At 42.4% G+C, this 15,228-nt stretch overlaps 1 protein-coding gene across 27 annotated transcripts in view; it reads right to left on the reverse strand.

Moving 5' to 3' along the window:
* The window catches only part of ANK2 (ankyrin 2), a 699,650-nt gene that overhangs the window by 105,458 nt on the left and 578,964 nt on the right, over positions 1 to 15,228 (reverse strand). For all 27 annotated transcript variants that reach the window (XM_059722122.1, XM_059722104.1, XM_059722109.1 and 24 more), the window contains one exon: positions 6,889 to 6,961. In XM_059722122.1, the coding sequence (XP_059578105.1) occupies positions 6,889 to 6,961 (73 nt within the window). The remainder of the gene's footprint in view (positions 1 to 6,888; positions 6,962 to 15,228) is intronic.

Raw genomic sequence — 15,228 nt, forward strand, 5'->3', positions numbered from 1 at the left:
CGGGGGGAAGGAAGGGGTGTCGGGGGGCAGATCATCACCCACCACAGTGAGGGAGGGAGTGGGGCTGGGGCAAGGGCAGGTGCTGCCCAGCTGGGCGGGGTGCGGGACAGAACCACAGCTCGTCCAGGGGTGTGGGGAGGGGGGTGGTTCCCACTGCTGCACGGACCCCAGGAGGTCATGGTGGGGTGTGTGCCCCGGGATCTGTGCAGGGTGGGGTAGGGCAGGCTGCAGCTGGGTCTGAGGCCAGCGGCCGCACCAGACTCTTCCCAGTGGGGGAAGCTGGGCTGCACTGAGCTTGCGGCAGGTGGCGCTGGAAGCGGAGGCTATGGGGGGTGTGGGCGGGGGCTGCAGCCCCCCCATGCCTCCTCCGCTGCAACAGACTTACCAGCTGCACACAGCTGTATCAGAAATTGGATCAGTATTGGCAGATATGCCGCCTTAAAAATCGGCTATCAGTATCAGCCCCCAAAATCTCTACCAGTGCACTCCTAAAAAATATAATTCCATTTCAGCACATACAGTTAAGCTCATCTGTGCAGAATGATGTTATAGGTAGATGTTATAGTATCTCCTAATAATCTGCTATCCTTTCCTTATTACCACTAAAAAGAGATCCAATGAGAATATCTGAGAAAGCAAAATTGCCAAATATTCAATTTTGACTTTAAAGTAAGTTCCTATTCTGAAAACTAGATGTAGAACAATGGCACTTTCTTATGGAACAAATATGCTTCAAGTCTTCATAGTGAAGCCTGCTGACTTTTCTAACTTAATTTGTTAAAAATACAGTCATGAAGTGAATTTTTCTATGAAAAAAAATGTTGATGAAAAATGTCAGTTTCTTTTTTTTTTCAACATCTTTTGTTTTTTGTTAAAAAAAACAACCCTGTTTTGGTCTTCTGCAACTAAATTCTTAAGTTTTGCATTAACTAGTAAACATTCTTCTGTTTGAAAAACCATAATAATAATGAAGATGATGATCTGCTTTTTTTCCCATGAAATGTATATTTTCCAAGAAATGTTTGTTGTTAAAAAAAGAAAATGGACAAACAATTTGCATAAGAAAGAAGTCTTCATAGGAAATGTTTGTCCAACTCTAAGCATTACCTCTCTTAATGCAGAGTGAAAGCAATGCACAGATGAGAGAGAGATCCTCTAAAACACATTATCATAAAACTTCTGATTGCAAGATCTTTCTAGAAAACCATGCATGATCTAACAATCCACACTGATTTTCAGCTGAGTTTGCATGCCTTAAACTGGAAAAAAAGAAATCATTTTACTCTAAAAATCATTGGGCGAGTCCACGTGTGCAAGCACAAGTGCTTGCAGCAGCTCAAATACAAGTGGTGCAAATTTGAGCCAGGGCTGCCCCGCCCAACCGCAGCTTACTGGAAACTAAAAAAGAAAAAAAAAAGAAGCCTCACACTCACTGGCAGTAGCAGCTGCCATCGGGGTCACTGGGGTCTTGTGGCAGAGTCATGCCTTCTAGCACAAGGCCCGGGTGACAGATACAGTGGCCCCAGTGGTCCAACAGTGCACGGAGCCATGCAATACCATACTGATCCCAACCACACCCGCACAATGGGGCAATGGTAGTACAGGTTCCAGGTGGCCAGGGCCAGGCCCCACTGCCCCCTGCTGCATGGGGGTGCTCTTCCACGATGCTCTAGTGACCCTGAAGGCACCTGCTACTGCTGGTGAGCGTGGGGTTATTTTCTTTTTTTGAGTCCCGAACTGCTGGGGCTGGGTGGGGGGAGGGCATCAGGGGCGGGGCCAGGTGCGGAGGTGATCGGGGAGCCCCACTGCTCCATGCCTGGGGGCTCTGAAACAGGTGTGTTGAAGTGACTTTCCCCAGGTAACACAGTAAGTCAGCAGCAAAGCCTAGAATAAAAACTATATACTGGGCATGTCTACACATGCTTTTATGTACATTTAAACATAATTTGTATTTTCCTAATGACATTAAGGTGATTTAGCTGCGTGTCTACATTTGCACATGCAAAGGCACATTAATGCTGGGTGTTGACCAACTTGGAACTAAAGTTAATCCCAAGTCAGTCGACATACACAACGTTAATGTGCCTTAGCACATCTACATGTGTGTTAAGGCACTTTTGCAGGTATCATAGATTCATAGATGTTAGGATCGGAAGGGACCTCAATAGATCATCGAGTCCGACCCCCTGCATAAGCAGGAAAGAGTGCTGGGTCTAGATGACCCCAGCTAGATGCTCATCTAACCTCCTCTTGAAGACCCCCAGGGTAGGGGAGAGCACCACCCCCCTTGGGAGCCCGTTCCAGACCCTGGCCACTCGAACTGTGAAGTTCTTCCTAATGTCTAATCTAAATCTGCTCTCTGCTAGCTTGTGGCCATTGTAACCCCCGGGGGCACCTTGGTGAATAAATACTCACCAATTCCCTTCTGTGCCCCTGTGATGAACTTATAGGCGGCCACAAGGTCGCCTCTCAACCTTCTCTTGCGGAGGCTGAAAAGGTCCAGTTTCTCTAGTCTCTCCTCGTAGGGCTTGGACTGCAGGCCCTTAACCATACGAGTGGCCCTTCTCTGGACCCTCTCCAGGTTATCCGCATCCCTCTTGAATTGCGGCGCCCAGAATTGCACGCAGTACTCCAACTGTGGTCTGACCAGCGCCTGATAGAGGGGAAGTATCACCTCCTTGGACCTATTCATCATGCATCTGCTGATGTACGATAAAGTGCCATTGGCTTTTTTGATGGCTTCGTCACACTGCCGACTCACGTTCATCTTGGAGTCCACTAGCCCCACGTGGCTGGGAAACAGCTGGGAAACAGCTGTGAGGGAGAGGCAGGTCCCAGACAGCTCTGAGATGCGCGCCACATTTAGAGTAGTCTCTGCAACCCAGAGCTGGCTGGAATCTGCCCCAGACTGGGACAGGTCCTGGGCAGCCCCAGGCTGTGCAGGGAAGCCCCACTAGACACTGGGCTTGTCCCTATGTGCATGGGGCAGCAGAGCTCTGTAGCAGCAGCTCTCCTGCCCCATTCACATTAGGAGCCCTCCCAATGTGTACGGGGCCCTGCCAGCCCCTGGGCTAACACCCAGAGGGAGCTTAGAGTTATCCCTAGTTGCTTCGGGGGGCAGAACAGAGTGGGAACAAATCATTTACTGCACTTACTGCTCAATATTCTTACTCTATATCTGCAAAGTGCTTCTTATATGGATGCAGTTATACTGATGAAGTTAACAGCATAGTAAATCCACCTTGTGGGAGAAGTTACTGTCTTAAAATCTACAGTTCTGGCAGTTAAACTGTATCTACCTGAGGGGCTTCTAGCACAGCTCTTTAAGTCAGGGAACATACCTGTTCACAACCTTATATGTCACGTGCTGGCCGAAGTCTGAAGTATTGGCCTGAATGTAAAAGAAGGCTTGTCCCCATGTCTCTGCAGAATTAGAGCCTTAATCTCTATATCCTTTGGGAACTGACTGTTTTAATTTCTCCATTTTGTGCAACACTGAGCAGACAGTTGGTGCTAAATCTTCATTAAGAATTCCTCATATGGAAACATAGCACTAGAATGGAAAAAGTCTCATACAGAATCATGGAAAATTAGGGTTAGAAGGGACCTCAGGAGGTCATCTAGTTCAGCCCCCTGCTCAAAGCAGGACCATTCTCAACTATATCATCCCAGGCAAGGCGTTGTCTACCCATGTCTTAAAAACCTCTAAGGATTGAGATATATATTTGTGTGTATGTGTGTATATATATATACAGGCAAGTACATACAGATGCCAAAATATGTTTTACCTCTGTAATGGGGCTTTTCGTTTATAATGCAGCAGGACTAGGGTATTTGTCACCCTAGAACAGGGATGTCAGACTCATTTGTTCCCCCCCAGGCTGGATTTGGATTTGCCCTGCCGCTGCTGCTGAAACATGTCCCCAGTGCAGGACCTGCTCGCAAATTCCCAGCCCCCTAAAAAAGCCCCACAAACCAGATAATACAACTCTGCATGCCATTTGGCACTCTATCCCTAGAAGTTTTCCCTTCTCACTCCCTTTCTTTTCATAATGCCTAAAAGTTTACAACTCACTTTCTCTTCATTTTCTAACTCTTAACTTTATGTCTTCTACATGAAGCTTCTGGTACAAAAATGCCTTTTCTTCACTACAAATTCACTTTCTACCAACCCTATTGATGGCAACCCAACTATTATTCCTTCATACACAGACCTGTGTGTGCGTGCCATGGATTGCCTAGGGCACACACCAGCAAATAAATCATAAAAAATGTTTATTTTAATAAATAAAACACGATTTAAAATAAAAATACAAAATGCCAATGATACCACCTCAGAGTGAACACTAAGCTGGCCCCAAAAACCACATTCTGGCAGATATCCACAAGTGCTCTTGAATAGCATCCCTACTCCTCAGCATACAAACAGTGGAATAATTACCAAAGATCAAATATGAACCCTTGCCCACACATGGAACAGAAACTTTCTCTCATCACAGAGACAATTAAAAACACACCAGAAATATTTCCTTTTAATGCATATTATGCATGTATTTTACTAATAAGGAATTATATTACTATACAACATTTTTTTTAAATTGCTCCTAATAAAAAGTCTCCACAGCGCTGCTCTGAAATATTTATCTGTCATTTTCCATTTATACAACTTAAGTTAGCAGGTTAAGTGTCTTATGTATTTATTTCAGAGTATATCTTAGTACTCCAATACAGTAAAGAGCAGAGTATACAATAGCTTTATTGCTATTCACTTAGAGACACTCTACCATTAATAAAAGGTTCATCCTCTCTCATGAAAGTCTAATTTCTAGCCCCCAGGTACTTCAAATTTCTATTTTAGTCACCACCCATAATGTCAAATTTTCATGGCATCCAAAATGTTTTTGCCTCCAAGAATGAATTTTACAAAAAGGATGACATGAAGTTTATTCTTTGCGATCATTCTATTTAGTAATCAGTGACAGGACCACAGAGGAAACATTAAGTATGAATGCTCAGCACAGTGTCTATGTCTGAGAGGTTATGTATTGGTGGGTTCATTTCATGTCTTCTAGCTATTGACAAATTGTATTTGTCAAATGGTGACAGGAAAACACAGAGTGTTACTGTAACGTTCCCCAGAGGATTAGTCATGCTAAAGGGCCACAGTAAGTGCTGCCAAATAATTAACGATACAGGTAAATTGCCTTTGGGTTTTCCAGCTTCCAGAAAACTTACACCCAGATGCACTCAAAAGGAACAACATGGAGCAGGGTTAGGCACCTAGATTATGCAGATTCATTTGGTTTCAGCACAAAAATAGAGACATAAAGCTGAATTAAACAGAGATAGAAAGTTTGTATGTCTTACTCCAAAAACTCCTTCTAACAGCACCTGTGCCACTATATTCTTCCCCATCAATGAAGTGTTCATCATCAGAGTGTTTAAAGGCTGCACAACATACAAGTCAATTTGAGAAAAAGTGGATACCCAGTAAGCTAATTTCTCCAAACACTGCAGTCAAAAGATGTATTCTGCTTTGCAGATCGAGAGGGTTAAGCAGAAGTTTACAGGGGGAAAAAGGAAATAAAAGAAGAAACATAAAAATAATCCTCAAAAGGTTTGATTTTGCCACAATTGCTTGAGGAGGAAGATATTGCTCAAAAAGAGTAAATGTGGCTTAGTCAGGGACTAGAGAAAGAACTATTGATTGCAATTCATCAGTGCCTTGACTGCATATAGATTCAAATACTTGTTTAGCCGTAGTGTGCAGTCTGCTAAAAGGGTGAGCCAACTGAAAAACATAACCTGTCATTTCAATTATATCAGTTAACATTTTCAATCATAACTTATCAGTCTGAGCCCCCAATTCATATGGTGACCTTGGCACTTGGGAATCTAAATGCCATTTACTTCTAAAGAGATTTAGGCTAAGAAGTGCCTATATCGCATTGTAAAATATAACTCAGGTCCCTAAATCCCTTAGGTGCTCTGGGATTTTCTTACTCACACTTAAGAAAATCCCTAGCAGATAAGAACCGCTATCTAATATGTCACATGTAAAATATTATTGCTTTAATGTTAATCCACATTTCAAAAATGAAAAGAAATCCAGCCAATTCTTGTAACTTGCATACATATCCATGACTGCTCCAGCAGACACAGGATTCAAAATTTTCAAGCAATCTTTCATAGACTATTAGTAGTGCATCTTCCAGAGCTACTTTGCTTATTTCTATTCAGCATGAAACTGCTGGAAGGCAATAATAGATAAATGTCACAGAAGTTTTTATGGGACTTTAGTGATGTAGCATACACTTCCAGTCTGTATGTGGAATTGAACTGGAGAGGAGAATGCCAAAGATATTAGCTTGTTGTTACTTTATGTCATGCCTTATGAATATGTGATCTGCAGAGCCAAAAGGCCTCCAAAGCAACAGTCTCCTTCCCTCCAGACTTAAGCATCTTCTTATGTGAATGTTTCAAAATAAACAGCGCTCTTCATCTGTATCTCTCCGAGATGCATAGCTGATACAGATAACCTTGCACCAAGATTTTCACTGCTCATACTTCTCTTTAGAGTGGGCAAGCTCAACATTAGGAACACTTTAGATCTGAATGATAAACACAGAAGTCTGGAAGTGTTCACATGTGAGTTCAAATAAGTCTGGATCTGAAACTGGAGTCTGTATCTAGGGATTTGATTTAGGGTCATTTTTAATTTTTAATTCAAATCTGGTACCTATAAGACAATTAAATAAAGATCACACAGTAACACAGTATTTCAAGAACTCCAAAATGTAAATGTCAAGTACTTTTGCAGATAGTTTGACCCTTTAATGCAAATAGCATACATGACATTAAATAACAAAGTGTAATAAAGCTGCTTACCTTCCTCATCTGAAACATCCAGGACTTCGGTCATTGTCTCAGGGACATTGAGCTTGTGTTTCTCAGTCACAGTCTGTAAAGACAGAACCATCCAGCCACAATTTCAGCAGAAGGAAAAGTAGCAGATATTTATTGGGGGCATTTTCCATAATAGCTGCAACTGGATCTAATCAGACATTTTACAATGCTCTCTCTTCCTTTTACTTTTTTCAAGTTCAATCTTTGCCTAAGAAGTTTTTGTGCTCTCACTTTCTCTGCGCTACAGCAAATGAACATTTACTCTGACAAAAATGATCAAGTTTTAGCTGGTTTAAAAAAAACCTACTTAGCACATATATTTATAGCTAGTGCATGTAGAAGAACTCAGATCAGTGCTTCCAAGATGATTCCTAAGATGAATTAGGTAATGTCTACAGAAGAGCTTTAGTAAGTTGCATGGGACATATGGAAATTATTACATTGTAAAGCATTAGGATCTGAAGCTACAAATGATGTGAAATATTTAAAGTCAAGAGGATGCAAAGTATTTGGACAGGCCATTTGATACATTTCTTCCTTGAAATTACAGTGGGGTTGCTACCTTGTATATTCATATTATTTTTTCATAAGTATTGACATTTCTTATGTCTTTGAATACATGCATACATTAATTTACACACCTACTCCTCTGGTTCTTCAGAGGACACAAATTTATACACAGACCTGAAGGGTGTTGAACACGACACACCAAGTAGAATGATTTTGAATTCATGGTCAGAGCAGTTCCAGCCACCACGGAAATAAAGCCACTCTATGGCTCTGCCTAACTTGGCAACCAAACACCGGAGAGCCCACTTTCATACTTTGGGGTAGTGTTACAGCAGTTTGCAAATAGTGGAAGGTAAAGTAGCAGCGTGCATTGTGAAGCTCCCACTAAGGTGGCACTTCTTTCCTTTAGCCCTATTCTGACTGGTACCTATCAAGCAAGTAGCAAAACAACATGCAACCCATTATAATTACTGGTAGCCAAACTTCAAAGTCCTTATTCAGTTTGTACTCCTTTTCATACCAGCACTGAGGTCAATGACCTGAGTAAAATTTAGTAAGGATTTCCAGATATGTCCCATGTTTCTGTATCTTTAGAAAACTAGTGAGGAAGATCATTCATTTGTTATGGTATTCTACTCTTCTATAAATATCAACAGACCTCATCATTGCTGGATCTGTGAATTTTATGGGCAACTTGCCTAGAGAGGATTGGTTCCAGTTTCTGAAATGCATTAACTGCAGACAGCCATTTTTAACATATGTGAAGGGGAAGGACAAAACTGGTCATCTCAACCAGTAGTCTCATTTATTCATTTTCAGTTATCTCTTCAGCAGGATTCATGGAATACAATTTTTGTTGGTATATATTTCACTGAATATTTCATGTGTTGAAAACCTTTTAGCCTTCTAAGCTGCCTTCACCAATTTGTTTGACTCTTCCTTTTGTTCCACTGTGGTTTACCTTGACTAGAAAGGTCAGGCAGCAGTAGGGTGACAGACAGCTGAGTCAAGTTAAATGCAAGCCACAGCTCCGGTAATGTCAACCTGTTTTTTTTCCCCTCCTATTAATAAAATGAGTTAGCAAATCAAATCTAAATAAATAAAATAATTTATGCTCTGTAAGACAGATAAAATTAGGGAAGGGGGTAGTGTAGTTTTCAAGTGAGTTACAAAGCACTGTATGCATATAGCCCTTTGCAGAAAGATAAGAATGTAACCCAGCTGATGTTCTTCTGAAGTGTATATGCACTGAATAAAATATCCCAGGATTCAGCAAACAAGTTGAAGATGTACAGATTCTGAGGAAAGGATTAAAGAACTGAAGAGTGACAGCTACACATGATAGCTGTTAAGGAAGTCCTCTCTGTATGAATGAATTCAACAGATTGTTCATTCATTAAAGCACAGGCCCTGGTCCTCATGCCTTCCTCAAGTACAAAATCCATCCAGAAAGGAATAGCATGAAGTGGAGAAAATTGTAACTTTCCGGCTCATGCCCAACCCTTGGTACTGTGGAAGTGTTTAAAGATCTATGGTGCAACCTCTGTTCATTGACTTATCCAAGTAACTGAGGACCCACTGGGTGTGCTAATGTCTAGCTTACCTATCACTTAGATTCCAGCTTGCTGGCTCTACTGTAGAGGCTGCTGCAACTTGCGCAGTGAAACAGGGCAGCAGTCTGGTTGAGCCTTCAAAACCCATTGCTTGGCTTGGAGAAATTAGACCTAAATAATTTGCTACAACCGCTAAAGGTCCCAGTTTTCTAATGGCAGATGGTCAGAAAAAAGCAACTTTCTGGACACTGAATTCAAGGTTAAATGAACAATCCAGCTCCAAAACTTAAAAGAAAAAGGCAGATGAGAGTACAAAATCTTGGAGTCACATGCTATTAGGGGAAAATAGAGCTTGTGCTATGTCAAACCTAGAAAAACAATAGAGAGCAAAATAAAATGGGTCATTTATTCATTTTTAATTAACATGTATCTGGTGGGACTTATGCCCTAATGTTTTCTTTAAAAAAAATATTATTACAAAAATACACAAAGGAACTTAAAAGGACTTCAAATGAAAATATGTACCCAAATAAACTTATATGAAAACCCATACTCATCACAGCACCAAACAAATAATAAACATTTTTTGTACAGCACCTAGTATGGCACCCTCTATCAGGGGCTCTTAGGTGTTGGCTTAGAAATGGTATTTAAAAGTTTGTTTTTGGGAATTGGCTTATAGGTATATATATACATATATATATATATATATATATATATATATATATATATGTGTGTATATATATATATATATATATATATGCATTAGAATGGATAGCAGGGTTAATTGATTTCTAAGAAGCTTGGGTCTCACACACACTGGAAGCAGACAGACTGTCTAACACCACAAGGCCAATGGATACACACATAGCCTAAGAAGGGGGCATGCCATAACACGAGATCACAGCCTTCAAGGCAGACAGGTTGTCTAACACAACAAGGCCAAAAAGAACACATAGTTTGGAAAACAGTCTGGAAAAGAGAGGGAGTATATACCATACTGCCCATAACACGAGATAACAAATGGAGGTGTGGGACCCCAGCTGAACATCTCGGGACAGCTAGTAACTGACATTTAGGAAAAAACTGAACTCCTAAATGCCCACTTTTTTTCGATATTTCACCAGACCATGGGGAAAGTCAAGCGAGATAAGGCTCATAGGGGACATGCCTGGACTGACAGCCTCCCCACTGTGGATGCTGTGTGGGTGCAATACCAATTAGAAAACCTCAACCTTTATAAGTCAGCAGGACCGGATGGACTCCACCCAAGAGTATTGAAGGAGCTGGCTGAGGTCTTCGCAGAACCCCTGGCAAAGCTCTTTCAGAATTCATGGCACACAGGGGAGATCCCGGAGGACTGGAAGAGGGCCAATATTGTGCCCATCTTCAAGAAGGGGAAGAGGGAGGACTCGGGCAACTATAAACCAATCAGCCTAACCTCCATCCCAGGGAAAATCCTGGAAAAGCTCATTAAAGGATCTATGCGCGATACGCTGACAGAAGGTAAGATTCTGAATGACAGCCAGCATGGCTTTGTCACAGGTAGGTCTTGTCTTACCAATCTCATCTCCTTCTATGATCATGTCTCTGCCACCTGGACATGGGAAATGAGGTAGACATTGTATACCTAGACTTCCAAAAGGTTTTGATCTAGTATCCCATTATACCCTTGTGGGGAAACTGGAAGATTTGTGGGCTCAGCTGCTCGACAGTTCAGTGGGTGGAAAACTGGCTACAGGGTAGGACCCAGAGAGTTCTCATGAATGGATCTGTGTCATCTTGTTGTGAAGTGGCCAGCAGTGTCCCTCAGGGGTCTGTGCTTGGACTGGTGCTTTTCAACATCTTTATCAATGATTTGGATGGGGGAGTGAAAAGCTTGCTGGCCAAGTTCACAGACAGCACCAAGTTATGGGGCAGTGTGGTCACGCCAGAAGATAGGTTTCAGATACAGGTGGACCTGTACAGGCTCGAGAGCTGGGCAGACTGGAACAAGATGAAGTTTAACACTTCCAAGTGTAAGGTGCTCCATCTGGGGGCAAACAACCCTCAACAACAATACAGGCTCAGTGGTGACAGCCTGAATTATACCACGGCCAAAAGGGACCTAGGGGTAATGATCAACGATCGCATGAATATGAGCTGTCAGTGAGAGGCGGTGGTCAGCAGGGCAAACAACATATTGGCATGCATCAACCAATGCATCTTGTGTAAAACTAAGGAAGTAATACTCCCGCTGTACTCAGGCATTGGTGAGACCGAAGTTGGAGTACTCTGTCCAGTTCTAGGAGCCGTACTTCAGCAAGGACATGGAAAAAATTTAAAGGGTCCAGAAAAGAGCCACCCATATGATCAGGGACTTGCAAGGCAAGCCATACAAGGAAAGGCTGAGGGACCTGGGCCTCTTTATCCTAAGAAGGTTGAGAGGGGACTTGATAGTGGCTTACCGCTATGTCAGAGGAGTGCATCAGGACCTCGGTGAACAACTCTTCACTAGGGCACCCTTGGGGAAGACCAGGACCAATGGATACAAATTCCTGTAAGGCCACTTCAGGCTTAATACCAAGAAAAACTCCTTCACAGTCAGGGAATCCAAACTGTGGAATTAACTCCCTTCAGAGTGGTGCAGTCACCTATCCTAGAGGCTTTCAAGAGGAAACTAGACAGTCACCTCAGTGGGGTCACCTAACCCCACTTGTCTTCCTGCCTAGAGCAGGGGGGCTGGACCCAATGACCTGCAAGGTCCCTTCCAGACCCTAACAATCTATGAATCTATGAATAAGTGATACCAGCTGCAAGGCCCCAGAGCAGCAGGGGGGCCTGATTCCCAGTTTTGGGGAAACAGACCAAATTCAGAGAAAGCCTAGAAGGCTATGTGGATGTGAGACCACAGAGAAACAACCAACTAGAGACAGCTGCAGATGAACAGTCATCAGTAGGGAAGGAGAATACAAAAGCAGAGACTTGAGAGTAACAAAGGGTCCCTCCTTTTCCTCCCTCCATGTCCCCACCTTTGTCTTGTCCCTCCCCATCCTTCCCCATCCATCTCCCTGAGAAGGGTTCCTGTCCCCATCCCCATCCCCTGGGAAGGGTCTCTGAGACCACCACGGACAGAGGGCATACCAGCAGCCCGTCTCATGCACCCCACTAGTGGGCGCTGTGGGACTCGGCATCCCACCTCCAGATTGCTGACATGCTGCCATCTGACACCTGAGAGAGAGCCTCAGAGTAAAGACCACGTCCTGGCCAGATGCACTTTGACTCTGATGACAGCCCTAGGATTTGGTAGATACATAGAATTGCTCAATTGTTTGTACTTTTTTTCTGTTATCACTGGGTATCAATAAATTTGCCTATTACCAATTGGAAAGGCCATTGTTGGTCTGAGGGTACCCCCCCTGAACAAGGTATCTGGATCCTATATCCAGAGCCAACATTAGGCACTGCCAGACAAATACAGAACTGGGGATCTGTTCTAGTAGTTATTTTCCAAATGTTATACTTAAATAATTCTTTTTCTAACGGTCTGGATAACACAAGACATGTCTCTGCAGGGACAAAAGATACCTTGTCACGTCTTGAACATTCAAGTAGTTATGAATCAATGTTTACTGTTAAGTGCAGAAGACAAAATTCAAGCTGGGATTTAGTCTATTTTAACAAAATGTTTGCCCTTTGTTTTGGTAGTTTGGGGAGGTGGAAAATTAAACTCCAAAAAATGGAACCAATATGCTAACATATTAGTATAAGACTCATAGTTTATTGTATTCACTGTGGCACTCTCAAAATACAGTTAAGCTAAATGTGTGAAGGGAACAGGTATAACCTAGGCAGGCTCTCAATATTGCTTTCAGTAGGGGAGCACAAGTCTCATGTAATACTTGTCCAGAAAAAGTGCCTATCTTTACTCATATATGGTGCTGGTAATTTCCAAAGAGATGCAGCAATGCTTTGGGAAAGGTACGAGCTCATATTTTCAACCATGAATATCTGAAGTTTGACACCCACATTAATAGCTAGTCCATACTTAATCACCTAACTGGCCTGATTTTCAGGGTTGCTGATATCTGCTTAACTTCAGAAATCCACCTTTAATGATAAGGTCAATATCCCAAAGCCTATGTAGAGAAAATTGTGTGCATAGTTATAAATCTAATTTATACTTTCAATCCCAACTGTGTATTGAACAGCAGCAGCTAAACAGTCATTTATCCATATACTCACTCTAAGTACATATACAAATACATACATACGGTACATGCCACCGCACTACTTCAGGCAGGGACAGGTGATGAGAGGGGCAGTAATGGGGCAGGCAGTGGGGGACAGGGAGTAAGGGATCACACAGTAAGGGCAGGGCAGGTAATAGGGGGCAGGCATCTTACCCCCTATTTGCCTCCACTTACCCCCCACCCCGTGCCTGTTCCCCTCAGCTTTGAGTCCCTGCTTGCCCCCTCCGTTCACTTACCTTTGCTCCAATGCTGGCTGGCTCCATGTCCACTGCAGCCCGGGGCACAGAGCCCAGCCCCATAGCAGCTGTGCAAAGCCAACAAACTGTTATGGGGCCAGACTGCAGTTGTGCGCCATATTCCAGGCTGCAGAATAGACAAAGCCTTCCACTGCAGGAGCAAAGGACACCAGGGGAAAGAAAGTGGGCAGAAGCAGCACAGGAGGGAGATGAGGGAGGGAAGAGGAGGAGAGGGTGAGACAGAGGGTGGCAGGAACCCGAGGCTATGTGGGGTGCAGAGGCATACTCAATTCCAAGACAACAAACTTTTCCCCAGCCCTCACACTAAATAAGGGGGAAAACATCATCTTGGAATCAATGAAAGATGGTATCAGAAAATCAAGCTTATTCCACACACACAGACTATATTGTCTAAGTTTTTATTTTTAGATTTAAATAAGATTGTGTGAAGGTCCTCTCAGTAGCATTTCTTTATATTCTTGTAGGTTCACTGGCATCCAAAGACTTATACTGAGAAACAAGAGGAAAATGGACTTAAACTGTTTCAGGTTTGATCATAGGACTCTAAGAATGCAGATTCTTTACAATCTTAAATGTCAGTGTCTTAATAGAGCACCAGACTAACATCATCCATGCCTCATTTTATTATAACCTTGGAGAATGCAGTAGCTATGGTGACAATACTGGTGTGATGTACCTTTTTTAGTGCTGTGTTTTCTGCTGGCAGTATCAACCTCACCATCTGGAGCCCTTCACTGAAGGGTGTGCCTATAATTTATCCTTCCTTTTGAGCAACAGCTCCAAGAGCTCCTCAAGCAGCCAAATTGTCTCTTTCAGGAGGATGCAGAGGAGACTGTATGACCCGCAAAGCACCACTAAAGTGGGTTTGAGGATACAGTCATTCATTTCTGGCAAACTCCACTGATTTCTTTTGGAGTCACCAGGGATGAATTTGCCCAAACGATGTCTAAAACATTGTTTATCTCTGGCCAAAGTCACTGAGGTTTAACAAATGCTTAATGTTCAGCTAGAAGCCTCTGTTATCTGCCATATCTAGAAACAGGTCTTTCTTTCATGTAATGTATGGTGGTGCATAGAGAATGAAGCCCCATTGAGTTACACAATAGCACTACAGAAATGGAAAGGAAGTGCAATAAGCATGTAGGGAAAATGTTGGAAGGATAGCAGAAAATACGGTAGCAAAGGCTGCATATGCTACTTTATAAAGTGGTATTCAGGAGTTTGGCAGAAAAATTACTAAGAGTTTGTATATATTACTATATGATTGAATAAATTAACATTTATCAGCAAAACATTTGTTTAAGATTCTTCTGGAGTTAGATTCAGTTTTGGATAAGAAAGCTCATTAATAAATCACAGTACACTCTATTTATAATATCATGCCATGCCAGGTTTGTTCCATCTTCCTCAGTTCATTTCAGTAGGGATCTGCTGTCTGTATATGACTTAACACCAAAATTCCTTTCCCTCGCTCATCTCAAAAGATTTTGGTTCTCCTCCAGAGTCATAATATTTAATAATGTCTTTTCATGAGTCTTTGGATTCAGTATATGGGGCCTGTAATATTATCAAGTTTTAAGCTTTAAAAATAATCATTATCCTTATAAAGATTCAAGGTAAAACACAGTAAGGCAAAGTTATGGAGTAAAGGAGTGTTACTGTCTTCAATGATACATATATTTCAGGACCTGTTTGTAAGTCCTGAAGAAGTGGTAGACTCTGGTGATAAGTGGCCAAAGAAAAAGAGAGGATCCCTCCTCCCTTGGTATG

The sequence above is a fragment of the Alligator mississippiensis genome, chromosome 2 (genome assembly GCF_030867095.1).
Source record: "Alligator mississippiensis isolate rAllMis1 chromosome 2, rAllMis1, whole genome shotgun sequence".
NCBI classification, from domain to species: domain Eukaryota; kingdom Metazoa; phylum Chordata; order Crocodylia; family Alligatoridae; genus Alligator; species Alligator mississippiensis.